Source organism: Notamacropus eugenii, chromosome 2, assembly GCF_028372415.1.
Source record: "Notamacropus eugenii isolate mMacEug1 chromosome 2, mMacEug1.pri_v2, whole genome shotgun sequence".
Taxonomy (NCBI): domain Eukaryota; kingdom Metazoa; phylum Chordata; class Mammalia; order Diprotodontia; family Macropodidae; genus Notamacropus; species Notamacropus eugenii.
The window spans coordinates 409,305,046-409,325,176 of record NC_092873.1 but is presented as its reverse complement, the minus strand read 5'-3'; the positions used below and the strand labels follow the sequence as shown (position 1 = coordinate 409,325,176).

Below are 20,131 nucleotides of genomic sequence, written 5' to 3'. Positions count from 1 at the left end.
GGAGGAAAAGGAGAAGGAGGAGTAGGAAAAGGAGGAGGAAGAGAAGGAGGAGAAGAAGAAGGAGGAGAAGAAGGAGGAAGAGAAGGAGAAGAAGAAGAAGAAAAGAAGAAGTAGAAGAAGGAGGAGGAGGAGGAAGAGGAGGAGGAGGAGGAAGAGGAGGAGAAGGAGAAAGAGAAGGAGAAGGAAAAGAAGAAGGAGAAAGAAAAGAAGGAGGAGGAGGAAGAGAAGAAGGAGACGAAGAAATAGAAGGAGGAGGAGGAGAAAGAGGAGAAGCCAGCATTTATGTGGCACCTATTATGCACCAAATATTTTGCAAATACCATCTCATTTGATCCTAACAACCCTGGGACGTAGGTACCATTATTATTCCCATTTTACAATTGAGGAAACTGAAACAAACAGAGGTTAAGTGAATTGCTCAAAGTCACATAGCTAAGTGTATGAGGCCAGTTTTGAACTTGGGTTTTCCTAACTCTGAGCCCAGCACTATTAGCTATATCAATTACAACCTTTTTGTGAAGAATATTTGTTAATTTATCTGAAAGATACATTTTTGAGGACATAAGAAAGAAGTATCACTCCTTTAAAATATAAAGTGGTACAATATTTGGAAGTCACATTTTAAAACTAGTTCCACATCACATGCTATAAGTCTCAGAAAGACCCAGTCCCATTTTTCTTTTCAGTTCTCAGACTCCTCAAATTTAACATGTCAAAAACCTAGAAGTATTATCTTCACATCTAAACCTGCTCCTCCTGTTGGCTTCAGCATTCCTGTACTATCCCTTCATTCTCCCAGATATGTAACCTCAAAGTTATCTATGAGTCTTTCCTTTCCTGTCACCTCTAATATCCTCAAAGTTAATGAGACTTGTTGATTCAATCCCCCACCTTTCACATTTATCCTCTCCTCTCTATTCCCATTGCAACTACCCTAAAATAAACCCTCATTATTACCTATCTCAACTCTGGCAATAATCTCCTAATTGATCTTCCCATGTCCACTCTCTTCATTCAACTCGTTCTCCATAGTACTCCAAGAATCTTCTGCTCACAATTCTTCAAGAGTTCTTGATCTTGCCAAGTAAAGTTGACACTCATATACCTTTTTCTCAAGGTCCTCCACAATATGGTGCCTCTTTGTCTATCACTTCTTACTCCCTTATTATACTCTATGCTCTTGCAGGGAGGAAGCCATCTCCAGTCTTCCTGGCCACTGGACCCAGATGGCTCTGGAGGAGAAAGTGAGGCTGATGACTTTGCACAGCCTTTCCTCACTTACATCCAGTTCATTTGCAAGTCATGGCATCCCCTTCCTGATGTCATGATCCTCTTTGACAACACTTTTTGCGCTTGCCAAACTGGACTACTTTCAGATTCCTTACCAAATACTCCCTTCCCTAACCCCACAGCCCCACACAGCCATGCCCTATCTCTCCTGTCTGACTACATAGCATTGATCTCCTTATTCTCTGTTATGTTCTCCTCCCCTTCTGAATTTCCCTGCTAAATTCCTCCTACTCATCCTTTGAAGCCCAGTTCAAATGACACGTCCATGATGCCTTACCTGATATCCCTGGTTTTTAATGATCCTCTCCCTCAGATCCCTCCTAACACTTTGCTTTGTAACTCTCTAACACACTTATTATATAATATTATATAATAGTTATTGATAGAATAAGGTAGATATAAGGTGGAATAATGAGAGAAAGGATTTTTTTTTTCATTTTTGTATCTATATCCCCAATAGCTACCATAATACCTGGCTCACAATAGGTGCTTAATAAATACTGGGCAACTAACTGATTTGAATGTATGTTTTATTTTGTACTATACTGATGGATGGCTTCATAAAGGAAGGGACTGTGTCTTATCTAAACCGTATATCTCACAGTTCACAGCAAAGTATTCTGAACATGGTTCATACTTGATCATATTTGTTGAATTAAATTAAGGAAATTTTCCAATTATAAATATAGCTTTAAGTTAATCTCTAGCTTTCAAAATAGCTCTCCAACGAATACCTATGAAGAAGGGGCCCTGCATGAGGTTTCGATCCTCAATGTCCAAGCTTTTGCTTTCCAGTATCACCTGTGAAAGGAATCTGTTAACTTCTTTTTTGGGGGCAGGGAGGGGGAGTTGACATTGAAGGGAGTGGAGGGAAGTTCTAATATAAAAATGACAGCAGTACAAACCAGAGGCATGAGTAGGAAAAAGGTATAAGGGAGAACTAAGATCTTTCATGGGCCATGATATTCTATATGATATAGGAACCTCCATCAAAAAAGCAGTCAACCCAGTTGCTTGGTAGCATACAAATCAGTATCCATGAAGGACATGGAACTGAAATGATCTGATCTTCTGGTGTCTTATAGACAACAATTTCGAGACAATAACCTGTAGCCAATGAAAAAAACCTTAGCTTATTGTACAAGAGCAAAACCAAAGATTCTGATGTCCCTAGGATTCCATAATCTCCAGCTGGTTACCTCCCACCTCCCAAGCCCCAAAGTAAAACTACATCTGTTTCACATGACTCAATTTACGTGGAGCTTTGGGCAAGGGGCTGGGATTGGGGAAAATTCTTTCTTTTTCAATCCTATGGGTATCCAAACACTACAGAGACAAACATCTCAAAGCATGCTCAGAGGTGGAGATCTAGATTGTGTAAGAATCATAGACAGCTAGACAGGCCTGATTTCTACAGTTGGTCCAATTAGCTGATCTGAGAAAGTCACTTAAGTACTCTTGGGTTCCTCAGTTTTCTACCCTCTGGATAACATTTTTTTTTAAATATATGAACCTGTTGCATTCGAGAATCTCTTCACCCTGACTCCTGATAACATCTCTTTAAAAATACTGACATTGTTCATTATAATGACCAGTCTTAGTCCTAGAGAAAAGAGGAAGAAACCTATCTTGCCCCTTACGACAGAGAATATTGTACATATCAGCAGACAAGGTTGGTTAGGCATCTAGGAAGCACAGTAGACTTAGAGTTAGGAAGACCTGCATGACCTTTTAACCTCTCTGTGCCTCCGTTTCCTCATCTGTGAAATGGGGGCAATAATTACACATACTCCCCAGAATCACTGTAAAGCTCAAATGAAATAATATGTATAAAGTATTTTTCAAATCTTTTTTTAAAGTGCTGTATAAATGCTATTATTGGCAAAAATGTGGTTTTGTTAAAAGGGAAGATTCAAGGAGGGTGCTATCTTGGAAAATGACTCTGATATTGAAAAAGACATAAATAAAAATTACCGGTTTTGAAAAATATGTCATCAAAGTATACCAAGGGCATTCAAAACTCCAGCCAGTTGAATCTGCTAAAAAAAACACCCTCACAGAGGAGACAGAAGATGGGAGACAACAAATTAAAGCAATGTCAGGCAACTGAACATTGACAATAAACCTTGAGAAGGGAAGAAGAGGCTAGCCTCCTGTTTACTAAGTCTCTAACTGCCTGGTAGAAGACGCAAAAATCTGGACCACACCTTTGGTGAGAAGCATTTTCCACTGCTCTTCACCTCCTCCCATTCAGGTATAGCAACCTTCCTGTGAGGTTGGCATTAAAAGCACCAGCTGCAGGTGCGACTTGCTCAGGGCCTTTTTCTTTCCACAAAATGCCTGGTCTGATTCAGGGTGAAATTTTGCATATATATATTTGCCTCCTCACTGGAAACAGAAACATGAATTCTGTAAGGACAAATGCCTGATCTGTGAAAGTTCTAGTCTGTGATTTTTCTCAGGTGGAAGGGGAGTGGGAAGTGAGGAGCAGAAAAGTACACAGTAATTCATCCAGAGTGTTGCAATGAGATAGAAGAGAAAGTACAGAGCTTCAGTTGAAAGGCACTAGTTAAATTGAATACTGGACTTTCAGGAGAAAGCCTCTAGGTCTGCAAACCTGAGCAGAGGGCACTGAAAGATTCTAATTATTCTGTTCTCATCCTGAACCCCAAAGACAGGCAGTAGCCCCTTACTGAACTATCAGATCCAGCCATAAACCTCCTCACACTCTGGAAGAGCTAAGAGAAAGACCAGACATTCTCTGAAGTACTAACTTGCACTCTTACATCTTTTTTGCTATTACCAAGAGTGAAAGCAGGGTAGGGCTGAGATTAACCATGCCACAAAAATAAAACGTATGTCCACTGACACCATCAGCATAAGATGTCTGGCAAATGAATCAAAAGACACGAACATGAAAAATTATCTTAAAATAACACCAGTGGACTGAAAGCCATCTCCATTCCTGGACAGCAGCCTCTCTATGTCTCTTAATTCAAGCAAAGAAGCCTAATACAGTCTCTCTGATTAATGGAAAATGAGCCTCCTGCTTTACTCAGAACATGATTTTCACTTGCCTTCATAGCTCCAACTGCTCCATACCTCCTGCCCTGCTAATAGGGATGGGTGTCTCATCTGAACTTACTAAGATGGGTTCCATTTACAAAAGGAAAAGCTTAAAAGTGGCCATATACCCAATATGGATTGGTTCAGAATACATCTCCTAGTTTTTTACAGACCCTGCCTTAGTATCAGGGCCATTTGCTTCTCTTCTATCTATATATCTTATCAGCTGAAGCCAAACTAAGAGAATCAAACACTTCTAAGTTTCTTTTCACCTAAATGAATCACAGAATTCAGATGATGTTCTGCCTAATCAGGCAAAATTTACCTCCAACGCACCCTGACTCTCTCTTTGAGGATAAATCAGCTTGTCTGCAGTGATAGCTCATGAATAGAATGCTTTCCTAGGAAACATGTCATGACCCATACACAGTTCAAATATATATGTGTATGTGTGTATACGTGTATGTATATACACATGTATATATGTATGTATACACACATATTTTATGTACATGTATGCATTGTGAGCACATATGTATAATGCATATAATATAATATGAATGTGTAACATATATTGTGTATAATATGCATTGTGCATATAAAATACAGTGCAAATATATGTAAAAACAATATTTATCAATGCAAACATGTGTATAAATACATATACATTTTCCTGCAAATATACATATATATATCATGTACAATATACTTCTTTTATATGTACATATTTGCATTCAAATGACAACAGCAGTTGATTCATTATCTTTTAGCATGTAAGGGTATATTAGACCCAGAAGATTCTCTCTGGGACACCCCAGGAAGCAAAACTTAAAAGCAATACTAGTAATGACTATCAGCAGAACTGACCTAAAACTTCGTAAGTTTGAAAAAGAAGAAAGAAAAATGGGGTACAAGAGCAGCCACAAAAAGTTGGGGCTCAAGAAATTCAGACCAGTGGAAAATCATTCCCATTAAAACTTACCACTCTAGGTTTCTGCTGATCCAGGGTATGAAGGAAAGCTGAGTTCGGGTCCAAAGAGCGCTCTGGATCACTGGAAATGTCCTCCTCTGAATCATCATAGGATGAGGAGAAACCAGTGGAAGAGGCAGAGGAAGAAGACAGCTTTCTCGAAGGCATATTCCCTCGAGGGCTTCCCTGAGCTTCCTCTAAGCCCCCATCCTCCAGGGCGCCCATGTCTGTGATAATGACTGCTGGGATGTTGCTGGGACAGCAAGGCTCCCTCAGGGAAGGTTTCCTCTCAGAATCAGGGGTCTGCTCTTTACCCCGACCATTCTCTTGCTGTCCTTGTTGCTGCTTCCTCTCTGAAGTCCCATCTGATTGTACCACTTGACCATGGTCTGTCCAGGTTGTGCCAGCCTCCTCCATTGGACCAGGCCAAGTCACTGAGCTTTTGAATTGCACACCAAAACTATTCTTGGGAGAACAATGATACCCTTCCTCCTTTTCTACTGGATCCCTGCAAGGCAAAGCGTCTTGCCTGTAGCCACCAAGAATTCTGGACTCCGGCTCCACCTCCACCTCCACCTTCCCCAGATGCACAACCCTGCTTGAAATTCCAAGTGATTTGGTCCCTGTTTTCTCCCCTTGCTCAGAGTCGGGCTTCTGCACTAACACTACCAGGGATCCCTTCTTTTGGGGCTCCACTGGAGTTGCCGGACTGACCTCTATGGGTGTCCGGGTACAGCCCCTGGCCTCAGAGCTTTGCATATCCAGAGATGGAGTGGTCCTACTCTCCTTCTCCACAGGATCCATGGATCCTTGCACTTGGCCAGGTAGATGTCCTTTCTCCAACTTAAGAGCCTTCGAGCCACCCTTCTCTTGAGCCGCAGGTGTCCCGCTGCACCTGGCTCCCCCTTCTCTGTGCACTTGGTTCTCCTGGGCACTCACACCAAAAGAGGCAAAACCTCTCTCTATCCAAGCAGAGGTCACCTGGGACAGAACCTCACAGTGGGGCTCCTTGCCTATGGAGCCCTTCCTTTTTACTTCTTTAGCCCCGTCTGAGCCGGTTTCTCTAGAGACCTTTGCTCCTCCAGAGTTTACAAGGGTCTCGCAGCCTTGCCCTCCAAGCAAAGGAGGGCCTTCCTTGTGGACCTCCTTAGTCGTGAATGAGCCACAGGCCTGCTTTATAGGGGACCCTTTCTCCATCACCACCCCAGATGGAGAACTCTCTGCCCCACGTGTCAGGTCCCAATTCCCAGGCTCCCTTGGAGCGGCCCGACCTGACGCCCTGAGGGTAAGTTCGCTCCTCTCTGTATCCAGGGGGAAAGCGGAGCTTCTAGAGTCTCGGGACTGGCCCTCCTTGCTCCCCGTCTCCACTGGGTTCTCCGAGCATTGTTCTCCCCAGGACTTTGTCCTCCTCTCCCCGATCCGGCTGTACTCGGTGAGGACCCGGCCGGGGGGCTGGCTGCTGCTGCGGGATGGACAAGGGGAGGGCGAGCGGGCCCTGCCCAGCCGGGGGCTCCGGGACGCTTGTCTGGCGGAGCTCTGCGCCTGGATGTGCGCCTCGAACATGCCCACTTTCTGATTCACCTGCACGTTCTGCAGCTCCCACCCCAAGATCCTCTGCTTTTTCTTGGCCTCCTCTGGCCCAGTTGGGGAGAGGCTGCCCGGGGACACCACCTGCTGCCCCTCCCCTCCCGGACGGGGTGCCCAGCTCGGGCTGCCCACGCTGCTGCTACTACTGTTCAACCTCCTCCTGCTGCTGCCGCTGCTGCCGCTGCTGCAGCTGCTGCTGCTGCCGCCGCTGCCGCCGCTGCCGCCGCCCCGCCAACTCCCGCGGCTGCCGGGCTCTTCGGGCGACAGCAGATGGGCCGGTGGAAAGAGGAAGGCGGTGCCTGTCCCCGGGCTGAAGACGCTGTTGCCCGGGCTGAGCGCGGGTCTCCCGGGGGGCGGGGGCGCCTTGCTGCCGCTGCCGCCGCAGCCTCCGCTGCCGCTTTCCACATCACTACTACTATTCATCATCACCAGGCTGTTCAGCGCATAGCAATACACAGCCATAGTACTGGGTTCGGCCGCGCTTCCAAGCCCTGCTGCTGCTCCAGCTCTGACTCCACCGCTGCCGTCCCCTCCTCCTCCTTCTCCTCCTTCTCCTCCAGGGTCAGCCCCCGAGGCCCGGCGGCTGCTGTCCTCCGCGGAGCCGGGGCACCATTGCCTCGGCAACAGGATGGGGGCAGGGCAGCGGGCTTGGCCCCAGCCCAAAGCTCCATAAACAACCCGATCCGCTGTGGAGGCAGAGAGAAAAGTTAGGAGCCCAGAAAGGGAGACCAGAGAAAATGGGCGAGGGGAAGAGACCAGAGAAAGGGGGAAAGTCTGGAGGAGGCAGGAGGACGCAGCTCTAACCTGAGGGCAGAGCCCGGGGGAAGCTCAGGTCATCCACACCTGTAGAGGAGTGGGGGCGGGGGGGGGGGGGGGCAGCATGCAAGTCTCATTTAGAGAAATCCTGTGGTTGGCCTTCTGAGGACTCGAGGATGCTTCCCACCCTTACCTTCTAAACTGTGCCCAGAAAAAAAGAGGGGACGGACCGGATTGGGGGTGGGGGAAATATTCTTTGGTGTGCATTCCCAAAACTCTGAGGATATTTGAGGACTCTTCCAAGCACAAATTCTAATTCCTTTCCAGACCTACTAGGCTTGTGTTTGATATGCGTCACATGAGTGTATTTTCACTCCTAAGGTGCTGGGTGCCCTCCCTTCTGGGTCTTAAGTGCACGTATCCAGTACGTGCTATATTTGTCTGACCCATATGCTCTTGTGAGTATGACATACTCTCAGGAAGCATCTATTTGGGTATTTGATTAGTTCGACCTCGCCACAAGTCCCTAGGATTTTCATACTTCCAGATCCGTTCCCCAACCCCATCCAGGCATCCTGGAAAATTGGATTGGACTCCTATCCCCTGAGTTTCTCTTTGTGCTCCCGGCTTCTAAATAAGGGCCTTGGTGTGGTTCTGGTGTCAATTTGATTTTCCAATGAATCTGTCTCAGTGGGTTTCCCCAGCTGTCCTCTCATGCCTACAGTGTCATAGTATCTTGAACAAGGGCCTCCTGTCACATAACCCTTACCACATAACACCCTCATCCGGCCTAAAAGAGTTGTCCCTCTTCGGTCAGCGTTAGGGTCCAAAGTACACACACACACACACACACACACACACACACACACACACACACACACACACACTTTTCGTGTGTTTCTACATGCATCACTTTGAACTGACGCTGCTTTGCTTCCGCTGACTGAACCCATAAATTTTTTGAGTGTACTAGAACGCGCGGGCCCGGGGCACTGACTCCCTGGCCACCCCACTGCTGGACTCCACTGTTTGGCCTCCCAGTCCCGTGGAGGGGTGTGCACGTGTGTGCGTTAGTACGTGTGGATCCGTCCCAGTGTACCCAGAGGGAGGAGGAGGAGGCCGTCTCTGTGGTACACCAGAGCGCGGGCGTCCCACTTTAATGAAACTCCCCATTCACGGATGCAATAACGCCAAGGCGGAGCCTGGGCTTTGACAGTAGTGGTACCTTCCTCCCGGTTACAACAGGGGGGCTCTGAGAAATTTCTCAAGTCCCCTTGGAGGTGAGCCTCAGCAAACCTTCCTTGCCAGCTAGGCATGGCATGAACCCAGAGAGTTAAAAGCTAGCAGGAGGTGGAAGTGGAGGTGCCGGTTCCAGTACCCAGCTTGCATCCCCGGTTGCCTGATTTGCAAATCCTGCACCGCCTCTCCCCTGGAGCAATCGGGGTGTCCCCTGTCGCTGGCGCCAGCCCATGCAAGGGGGAAACCCAAGGGCTCTCTCTCCGTGCAGCCAGAGAGAAAGAGGAGAGCGGACTGAGCAGCCCGGAAGGCAAGCCGAAGAACATTCTGAAGCTTGAGTCTCTCTTCTGGGACTCCCCACCGCCCTGTTCTCTGGCAAATATTCTACCCTCCAAAGCTGAATGATCCCTCCCAGGTCCCTTCCCCCCATACCCAGATTCACTTGGGGGGCAGTTTGGGGCTGCGCAGGGAAGGAACCACGGGAAGGGACAAGAAAAGAGAAGTTGAAAAGCCTCCAGCCCTTACCTGGGATTTTTCTTAGACTGCTTGGTCCTCTTCAGACTACATCATCTCTAGGACGCTAAACCCCACCGGGCAGAGATGGCTTTTTAAAGAGAAAACGCTCCCCAAAACCGTTTCCTCATCCAGATCAAGATCTGAGAGACACACTAAAAAAGGGGGGGGGGGAGTAGGGCTAGGGGAACCCAGAGAAAGAAGCCTTCCGAGGGCTGTGCAAAGCCAGCAGGAACTGCAGGGCAGGCTGGTCTCCCGGGGAGCCCCGCGCCCCTTCTCCCAGGCAGAGATAACCCCTTGTCAGTTTCAGCTTGGCAGTCACTAGGATGTGTTTGTTCAATGTGAGATTAACAAAAAAAGGTTGGGGAGGGCGGAGGGAGTAAGGCGGGGGGACCAAGGGGGAGGAAAGCAGGAAGGAAGTTGTGAGCCTGTCTGGGGTTGAACTCAGCGGAACAAGTTTCTTTTCTTTTCTTTTTTTTTCTATTGCTTGGCAGGACCGGGAGGGAAACACTTAAAAAAAAGTTTCCATTGTTAGCTAACCAAAAAAAAAAAAAAACCTTTCAACCTCTGCGGGTTAAAGATATACGATCCATTTTCCACCACCGATAGAGACTTGACTCTCAACTTTTTGAAAATATTTTAAATTGTAGAACAGCAAGGCTGGCGTGAGCTTTTGGAACAAAGCAGATCCCGGAGCCCTTTCTTGGCATGCATGCCAAGCTGGAGTCCTACGTAAAGAGGCCGAGGGCGGGTGCTGAAATACACATGTGCAGGGTGAGTTTCAGGCTTGACATGGCAGAGTTGTATTTTTTTTTAAATACACATCAGGAAATGCAAAGTGCTTACAGGGCGTAGTATTTCTGAGGGCTGAGGGGGCTGTGACCTGTCTCGTACCTGCAGGGTAATTGTTATGTGTATAAATAAATGCACACTTTTGAGTGTATTTCTCTATAAATAAATGTGCATATGACAAATGCCACATTAGCTTTTTTTTTTTTTTTTGCATTTAGTTTCCTTAAATTTATTTTAAGAAAAAGCATAACTACTGAACTTAGTCCTGGCAAGGTCTGAGATTCCCCTTGCTCTGTCTCCTGTGTCTCCCCAAAAGAGTCATTTTCCAATCCTTTCTCCTTGTATCCACCAGAAATAAGCAAGAAAAGAAAGAAACAGAGAAATACTGCTGGATGGGAGATTTTTAAACTGATTAAACTCTAACTGTACAACTGTGTTTTGCATAATTCCTTAAGACTTTAACTACAGCGTTGGGTAGACATAAGGAAAACACAGCTGCAAAAACCTGGAGTTTCATAAATCCTGAGGCTCAAGAGGCCTTAACATTCCTATTAACTAAAATTCAGATGGAAATTTTGACTTTGTATGCACCAAACCAATGCCTTGCTTGTTTATGTAACAATCCCATTTAACTGAGCAAAGTAACCTTCCCAGTCTGGAAGAGCCTTGCCCGAAGTCTGAAGCCAAGAGGTCAGAACTGGCCAATATATCCCTCAGAAACTCATGATCCTTTTTCATTGTGGCTACTTTTCAACGGCAATATTTCCTTTGGGTCAGCCAGACTAGCCTAGAAAACATTCAGTCATTTACCTACTGAACTGCATTGTTGGAGGTGGGGAGGAGGGCAAGAATGTCCCAATTCTAACTTTACTCCCTAGTGCCATGATATAGAAATTAGACATCCTGAGCTTTTCCACCATATCCAGCCCCAGAAATCTCATTGCAAATAACCTCACACAGTAATGCCTGGATAGAAGAGGCAGACTAACCCAAGCGATACTAACAACAATGTTGGTATTGTGAGTGCAGTCATAAAAATAATAACAACAGCATATGTATATAAATTTTAAAAGTTTGCAAAGCTCACTTGATACAGTAATCCTGTGAGGTAAGTGCTATAAACTATTATTATCTCCATTTTGCAGATAAGGAAACTGAGGCTGAGAAAAGTAACATGACTTGCCCAGCATCGCACCAAGTAAGGCTAGTAAATTTCAAACAGAATTTGAATTCAGTTCTTAACTGCAAGAGCTCTATTCACAATGCCACCTAACTATATGCAATTTTTTCCCCTTATCCCCTAGGAAGGCACCCTGCAGTTTTCTAAAATATCAATAATTCCAGTAATTCATGACTCTAAGCTTGACCACAGAAACAAACGCCCTAGGTGATGTTCCTTTACTGGGATCCACCGCAGAGGAAATGCAGGGAAATCAGCAATTTACAATTGGTGACAATATGTGAAGTCGGCACCACTCCCCTCATGTTTTTGCTGCTCTGGCTTCTATATTACAAAACTTTCTGTCCCTCTTGTGGAGTGTGATTCTCCAATTTCCCTCACTAGGACTGCTCCCATCCCAAGCTGATACACAACTCTGGGCAGAAAGGACCACTTCTGTACTTTTAAAGGCAAAGGAGCTGAGCTTTTAGATTGGGACTAATAATCACACTTAATCCATTTAAATAGAAGGATCTCCTTCAGCAGTTGAAGCACTCTCTTAACACCAGATAGCCCATTGAGACCACTTGTCCCAGTACACTGTCAGAAATACTACTCTGGTGAAACATAGTTTTTATACCGTAGATCCTTTCTGGGGCTGTTGCTTTGGTCATTTTTCAGTCACATCTGACTCTTTGTGATCCTATTTGGGGTTTTCCTGGCAGAGATTCTGAAATGTTTGCTATTTCCGTCCCCAGCTCACTTTACAGATGAGGAAACTGAGGCAAACAGGGTTAAGTGACTTGTCTACTGTCACACAGCTAGTAGGTGTCTGCTGCCAGATTTGAACTGGAAGAGGCCTGGAACTTTATCCACTTCAGCACCTCACTGCCTCTTCTAGGGCTAATACTCCTCAACCCAGTAGTTAGTTATTAAGCACTACAATTAAGATAGGTAAGATAAGAGGGTCTGACTGTACCAGTCTGGGCTTCCAGGATGTCTGCATGATGATCAAATCACCACTTGGCCTAGATGTTTTATCAGTTCATCCAGTTACAATGATCTGGGAATAAGAAGACCTAGGTTGTGGTCTAGTCATGTTCCTGCTAAAGCTGGATTCAGATGGAGACATTTCTTTGATCTCATCTACAGTTTCTGAGGGTATACTCAATTTTAAGCCCACTTATCAATTAATCAACAAGTATTCATTCATTTAATAATAGGTACTTACTCTACATTACTCACACTACAACACATCAAAGTTCTCACACTGGGCATGTGGACACCTCACTCTCTAGGCTGACTCATTTATTCCATCCTGTCCCCATGCTGACTAGTCTAAATTCCCAGAGAATGATTACCACCATGAGGTTGCATTCAAAATTCTTTCAGAGTCCAAGGCTGCTCAAAGTCCCCTGTTGGAGAGGAATACACTCTCCCTAATCAATATTTCAGCTTTCAGGTCCCCACAGATATGCTTCTGTTTACCCAAAACTAGTCATTCATAATAATGGCACTATTAGATTTTAAACATAGTGATTAACTTAACAAAATGCATGATAAATAATAATATCACAGGTACTTATATACTAAAGCCAAGTCATTTAAAAAATAATAGCCACTAAACACTTTACGAATATTATCACATTTATTCCTTATGACAACTCTGAGAGGTAGGTACAATAATTATATCCATTTTACAGTTGAGGAAACTGAGGCAAACAGAAGTTAAATTACTTACCCAAGGTCACACAGCTAGTAAATGTCTGAGACTGGATTTGAACTCAGTTCTTCTGGACTCCAGGCCCAGTACTCTATCCATTGTACCACCATGATCTATCTATATATACCACTGGATCATACTGTCCCACCAATGCACTCAGTATCTATGGGGAAACATGAGCACACATAGAAAGAAACACATGATTTTTTGTTTGTTTTTTTCCTGGCAAAGAAATTCAGGAGGGAAGAAAACCCATCTGTTTGGGATAATTCACAACTCTGGAGCTATAAACTTCCTTGACCTCTTTCTGTCTCAGGAATCATCTGTAAAAGTTTCTTGATGACTGTAGTTTCTGTGGTAAATAGATACTTATAATGCTAAGCTGAGTTGATCAACCCTGTGCTCAACTAACACTTCACTAGGTTTTCAACCAAAATATTTGATCCATTGGGTGATTTCTCTGATTATCTGCTTCCAAACTGTTCCTCTGCTGAACTGAACCTTCTCTTTTATAACAACTACTGTACCTATCACTTCCAAATTCAGGCTTAGTTGGTTTAGAGGTTCTGAAATCTGTCCTTTGACCTCTCTTAGCTTTCTAGGTTCAGACTCTGAAGCCCACTGCTAACATCCTCACCATAGCTTTGGCTTAATAACAAAAATCTCCTATTCTGTATATAATTAAGGAATAGTACATTTCATGGGTGGAGAACATTCCAGGGATGGGAGGGGGGCAGCCACTACAAAGACATGGAGATGGAAGATTTAGTGTCATTGGTGAGGCATGTGAAGAAGGGACTGATAGATAGTAAGTTTTGAAAGGAAAGTTAGAGCCAGGTTGCTTAGGGCTTCAAAGACCAAACAGAGGAGTCTGTACTTGATTCAAAAGGCAATAGGGAGTCATTATAGTTTAATGAGTAGGGAAGTAACATTGCCAGATTAATGTTTTAAGGAAATCACTTTGGCAACTGTGTTGATGGATTGGAAAGGAGACAGATTTGAAGGAGGAAGACCAATCAGGAAGCTATTACAGTAGCCCAGGTGAGGCATGAGAACTTGAAAGCTGTATTAGGGTGGTGGTCATATGAGTAAAGAAAAGGGGAAAGATATGAGAATTGTGGAGAGAGACGTGACAAAATTTGGCAATTGATCAGATAAAAAAAAACAGGAAGGAGTTGAGAGCCTGGATGACTGAAAGGACACTGGTACCCTTAAATGAAATAGGGAAATTTTGGAAGAGTGGTGAAGGGATAATATGTAGCATCTAATATCTTGATATATTAACTCTAGTTAGTTAATTCACCTTTCTTTGGTTATAGCTTTGATGATATGGAATGCTTCATTGAGAAAAATAGATATATATATACATATATACACATAAGTGTATCTACATTTATCTAATCTATCTGTTGATCTATCAATCTCTCTATCTATCATCGCTAATATATCCCTTAGCTGCTGGTATAGGAGCTATTAATCTGCTTAAATTGGCAGTATATATAGTGTGGGTTATCTACTTAATATTTGTGACTATGAATTTTTACATGTTAGCCACACTGGGACCTGCCTATACAAGGAGAATTTGCACTTTTCCCCTAATTGGTAATGTAGGATGACTTAAAATTTGCTTCTGGCTACATAGACATAATAAAGTTAGGAATTTGGAATAAAAGTTTGGGGTAGAGGACCCTACCTCCATGGAGCTCCATTTATGGAAGTCCAAAAAAAGAGCCTTGGGGTTGAGAAAACTGGTTCGAGGTGGGGGAAGGGGTTCATATCCATATAGCCCTTGATACTTGGTTGAAATGATTCAGATGATATTCAGATCAAATTAAATGGAAGTTACAAAGACCTTCTAACCTCAAGTCAGATAGAAGCATGGATCAGAGACCTTGGCCCGCTAAGCAGAGAGAAGGTTTAAAGATCTATTTAATTCCAATGGGTACTACTTTCTGTATGCCTGCCCACTAGAGGTACTCTTAACGAAAAACAAAATTCAAAACCAAACGAAAACAAAAACCTTTACAACCAATGATTTGAGAATGACCAGACTTTCTTTATGGGGAAAAAAACCAAACTAAAAGGTTTTTCCCTGATCTGAGCCTGGATATATGAAGAGTCCATTACCTTATTCAATCTGAAGCTTAAAGCCTCTAAGCCAGGGGTAGGGAACCTCAAATCTCAAGGCCTCATGCTGCCTTCTAGATCTTCAAAAGGGCCACCTTTTGACTGAATCCAAACTTCACAGAACAAATCCCCTTAATAAAAGATTTTGTTATGTAAAATTTGGACTCAGTCAAAGGCCACACCTGAGGACCTAGAAGGTTACACATGGCCTTGCTCTAAGGTAAAAATAGAGGTGGTAGAACCCACCGATGTTCTTTTGGGAAGAGGTAGCCATTCAGCTATGGAGATCAGAAACTGGAAACATAAACTCCACAACCACATGCCCAGTAAATCCTCACCTGGCAGCAACCAGTCACAACAATATGAAAACAGCAAGAAACAACATCTGGCAGAGACCTCACATCACACCCCCATGCCCAGCAGCAACCATACACTCACCTAGCTGATTGGCAGCAACTCGATGACCTCCCCTGGAAGAACAGTGACCCTCCAGTGATGGAGGCACAGACTATTTCTCTCTATCTGTGTCTTAGTCACCTGTGTACACTACATGCATAGCCTTTTGTGTATATTCCCTAAGGGCATCTATTCTTTCAACTTACCATACCTGTGTCTGTGGGTGTATTCATCCCAAGTCTAAGGGGAAATTGCTAATGATACTTTTTTCCCCATGCTATAAAACACCTTTGCTTTGAACTAATTGTATCCTCTGGCTTACTAGTAAAAGGAAACACATTGATAAACGTTCAGAAGCTGTGGGTTTTGAACGGATTCTCCCCACAGAGTACCTGGAATTTGGGATCACTAGTCTGAGTAGATGAGTACATTGGGGAAGAGCAAATGAACATACCTACCATGGTTAAAAAGGCCTAAACAATCTTAAATTATCATCATCATCATTATATGATAGATAATATATAAAATCATATAACATTTTTTCTCCCCAAGGAAAAAAATATCCATATCCATTATCTTTATTTATTCTCACAGCTACTCTATGAAATAGATAGGGTAGTTGTTATTATTATCATAGAATGAATGGAGAAATTGGGGCACAGAGATTAACTGATTTGTCTAAGTCAACTGGCTAGTTAATGGAAAAGTAGAGACAAGAACACACATCCAGGCTGTTTTTCCTTGACTGAATAGATTCATTATTATGATGTCTGATTTACAATAGATAAAGGAAAAAGCAGTAGACCTCCTACAGTCTGATATATGGATAATATAAGAAATGAAGTCAGAAAGAACTTGGTTTTGATATTAATAGTTGTGTGATCATGGGACTGCCACATTTTTTGCAGATATTCCTTAAGTAAGATATGCATAAAATCATACATACCCATACAATTGGCAAAAATAATGAAAGGCAATGAAGCTCAGTGCTGTCAAGATTGCAGAAAAATAGGTATACACATTCATTGCTGGTGGATTTTCAAACTTATAAAATCTTTCTGGAGAATAATCTAATATTCATTACATGGAAAAAAAGTAACAAAATGATCAGTGTAATTCTTTGACTATATACATATACATATGCACCCAATAAGAACAGCCAGGTGATACAGTGGATTGAGTGCTGGACCTGGAATCAAGAAGACTCATCTTCCTGAGTTCAAATCTGGTTTCAGACATTGACTAGCTGTGTGACCCTAGGCAAATCAATTCACCCTGTTTGCCTCAGTTATTCAACTGTAAAATGAGCTGGAGGAGGAAATGGCAAATCACTTCAATATCTTTGCCAAGAAAATCCTAAATGGGGTCATGAAGAGTCAGACATAACTGAACAGCAGCATCCAAACAAATAGACCTAGTATAATCCTTCAACTATGGAAATACACACATGTACATACATGTACATACATACACATGGATACATATACATATGTGTCTATATGTACATATACACGTATATATGCATACATATATGTGCATGTGTATGTGTTCCTTTGACCTGATATACCCTAAAAGTGTTATAAAAATGGAAAGGAGAAAACTGTTCAAAAACTTCATAGCAACAACATATGTAATTGCAAAAATTGGAAGCAATCTAAAAGATCAACAGAAGGAGAATGGTTATATAAATTATGGCATATTAATTCATGCATGTAATACTATAATGCAATAACAATTGAGGAGTATGAGAAATGCAAAGATATCTGGAAAGAATTTTATAAGATAATGTAAAGAAAAGAATTATTCAATCAATATACATTTATTATGTACTTACTATGTACCAGGCACTATGAAAAGCCAGAGATATGAAGAAAAAGTGAAAAGAGTCCCTGCCCTCAATGAGATGACATCACATGAATAGTTATATATAAGATACATGAGAGAAAATGCAAGGTAACCTTAAAGGGCTGGCACCAGAAGGTGGGACAATCCAGAAAGGCCTCCTAAGCAGTTTTGCAGGAAGTCAGGGATTCTAAGAGGTGGAGGTTAGGAGGGAGAACATTCAAGGCATGGAGGCCAGCTAGATCAAAGGCACTAAGACAGGAGGTGGATCATATATGAGCAAGAGCAAGTAGACCAGTAAAGCTGGACGATAGTGTGTGAAGTAGATTATTGGAGGAGACTGGAAAAAACAGAAAAGGGCCAGTTCATGGAGAGCTTCAAATACTAAACAGAGAAGTATGTAATTTGATCCAAGAAATAATAGAGAGTCACTGGAATTCATTGAGAAGGGTGATGACATGGTCAGATCTACACTTTAGGTAAATCACTTTGGCTGCTGTTTAGAGGATGAATGCTGTAGAAATGGGGAAATATATGATTTCAAAGAGACATGGAAAGACTCGTAGGAACTGACAGAGAGTGAACAGTATCAAGAGAACAATTTATACTATAAGATCAATATTATAAAATCAAACAATTTTGAAGACGTATAAACTAATGAAGAGTGAAAGGAGCAGAACCAGAAGAACAATTGTTCAATTACAACATGGTAAAAACAATTTTGAAATCTATAAAATCTCTGATCAATACAATGACTATCCATGATTCCAGAGTTCCAAAGATGAAGCAAGTTGTGTGTGTGTTCGTCCTTCATCACCAAAGAAGACCATGCCATCAGAGATCACATGACTTGCACTTGACTTTGTTTTGAGTGAGGGAGGGTTGTGCAGGTCACTAGCCTCACTTCTCCTCCAGAGTCATCTGGGTCCAGAGACCAGATATTCATCAGGATGACTGGAGATGACCCAGGATGAAGCAGTTGGGGTGAAGTGACTTGCCTAAGGTCACACAGCTAGTGAGTATCAAGTGTCTGAGGTGAGATTTGAACTCAGGTCCTCCTGACTCCTGCACTGGTGCTCTATCCACTGTACCACCTAGCTGCCCAAAGATGAAGCAAGTTATCCACTTCAAGGATGTGATGGATTCAGGACTTCCAAAGAGGCATTTGTGATTGAATACTACTGGGCTACAAGAAATGATGAGCTCAGTGATTCTAGAGAAACATGGAAAGACTTGCATGAAATAATGAGCACAACCAAGAGAATGTTGTATATAGTAACAGCAATACTGTTTTAAGAATGACTTTGAGCAAATGAGTTATTCTGTCTATTATAAATACCTAAATTAACAATAGGACATATGTAGACTCTATCTGCATCCAGAAAGAACTGATAAATAGAAGTATATATAGAATAACTTTGCATACACACACATATAGATATGCATATATGTATATATGTATGTATGTATATGCCTATTTGTGTCTAATGGTAGTCAACTCAAGGGCAGGGGGAAGAAAAAAATTTACACAATAATTTTGTTGTATATTTGAAAAGAATAGCAAGTTGTGCATAGCAGATTTGCAGCTTCATGTACAATCATCTTTTATATTGTACTATGTAATGAAGATGCTTGTTATTCCATGAATTAACATTTTTTTAAAAACTTGGTTAATGACGCAATGTGTTTTTGATTAACTATGCATATTTGGTACAAGCAATTTGCTTTCTTTTTATTTTTTTCAGTGGGTAGGGGGTAAGCGGGAGAGAAAATTTATGTCTATTAATTAAAAAAATAAAATGTGTTTGTGTGTGTGTATAAGAAAGAGAGAGAGAGAGAGAGAGAGAGAGAGAGAGAGAGAGAGAGAGAGAGAGAGAGAGAGAGAGAGATGAGTCAGAGATGCCAAATGCCAATTAGGAGAGTACTAAAGCAATCCAAGGGAAGGATGATGAAGACCTGAACTTGGGTGGTGATTGTGTAAGGGGAAAGAAGGGGACAGATATGAGGAATATAGTAGAAAATGAAATGATAAGTTTTGGCAACAGATTAGATTTGTTGCATGAGTAAAAGGAGTGTAGGATGACACCAAATTTGTGAACCTTGGTACCTCTAAAGAGAGTCTGACTATATAAAAGAAAAATGAATGACAGTAATTGACAAAGAAGACATATGGGGCCCTAAAGAGAGCATGTGAAAATTGTTAGTACACTATTTGATTTTTTCTTTTAATTGTTTTATTTAATTTTAGTTTTCAACATTCACTTTCATAAGCTTTTGGGTTTTAAATTTTCCCCTCCTCCCTCCTCTCCCTCCTCTCCTTCCTTGCCAAGACACCATTTGATCTGATAAAGGGTCTACACATACATTCTTATTATACATATTTTCACATTAGTCATGTTGTAAAGAAGAATTAGAATGAATAGGAGAAACCATGAGAAAGAAAAAACAAACAAACAAACAAAAAGAGAGAGAAAATAGTATTCTTCGATCTGCATTCAGATTCCATAGTTCTTTCTTTGGATGTGAATAGTATTTTCCATCATGAGTCTTTTGGAATTGACTTAGAGTTAGAGCACTATTTGCATTTAAAATAGGTAATTTAAATGTAAATAATTACTAAGAAAGTTTAGTTGGTTGCGTTGGTATTCTATTATGTTTTAAATATCATATCTAC

At 42.4% G+C, this 20,131-nt stretch overlaps 1 protein-coding gene across 3 annotated transcripts in view; it reads right to left on the bottom strand.

Moving 5' to 3' along the window:
- ITPKB (inositol-trisphosphate 3-kinase B) overlaps positions 1–20,131 on the bottom strand; it is a 200,698-nt gene that overhangs the window by 148,083 nt on the left and 32,484 nt on the right. For 2 of the 3 annotated variants that reach the window (XM_072647687.1, XM_072647685.1), the window contains exons 1-2: positions 9,431–9,615; positions 5,339–7,599 (exon numbers count right to left, since the gene is read on the bottom strand). In XM_072647687.1, the coding sequence (XP_072503788.1) occupies positions 5,339–7,375 (2,037 nt within the window). In that variant the 5' untranslated portion in view covers positions 7,376–7,599; positions 9,431–9,615. Of the gene's footprint in view, positions 1–5,338; positions 7,600–9,430; positions 9,616–20,131 lie in introns of those variants that run through there. The other variant, XM_072647686.1, reaches the window with a different exon arrangement.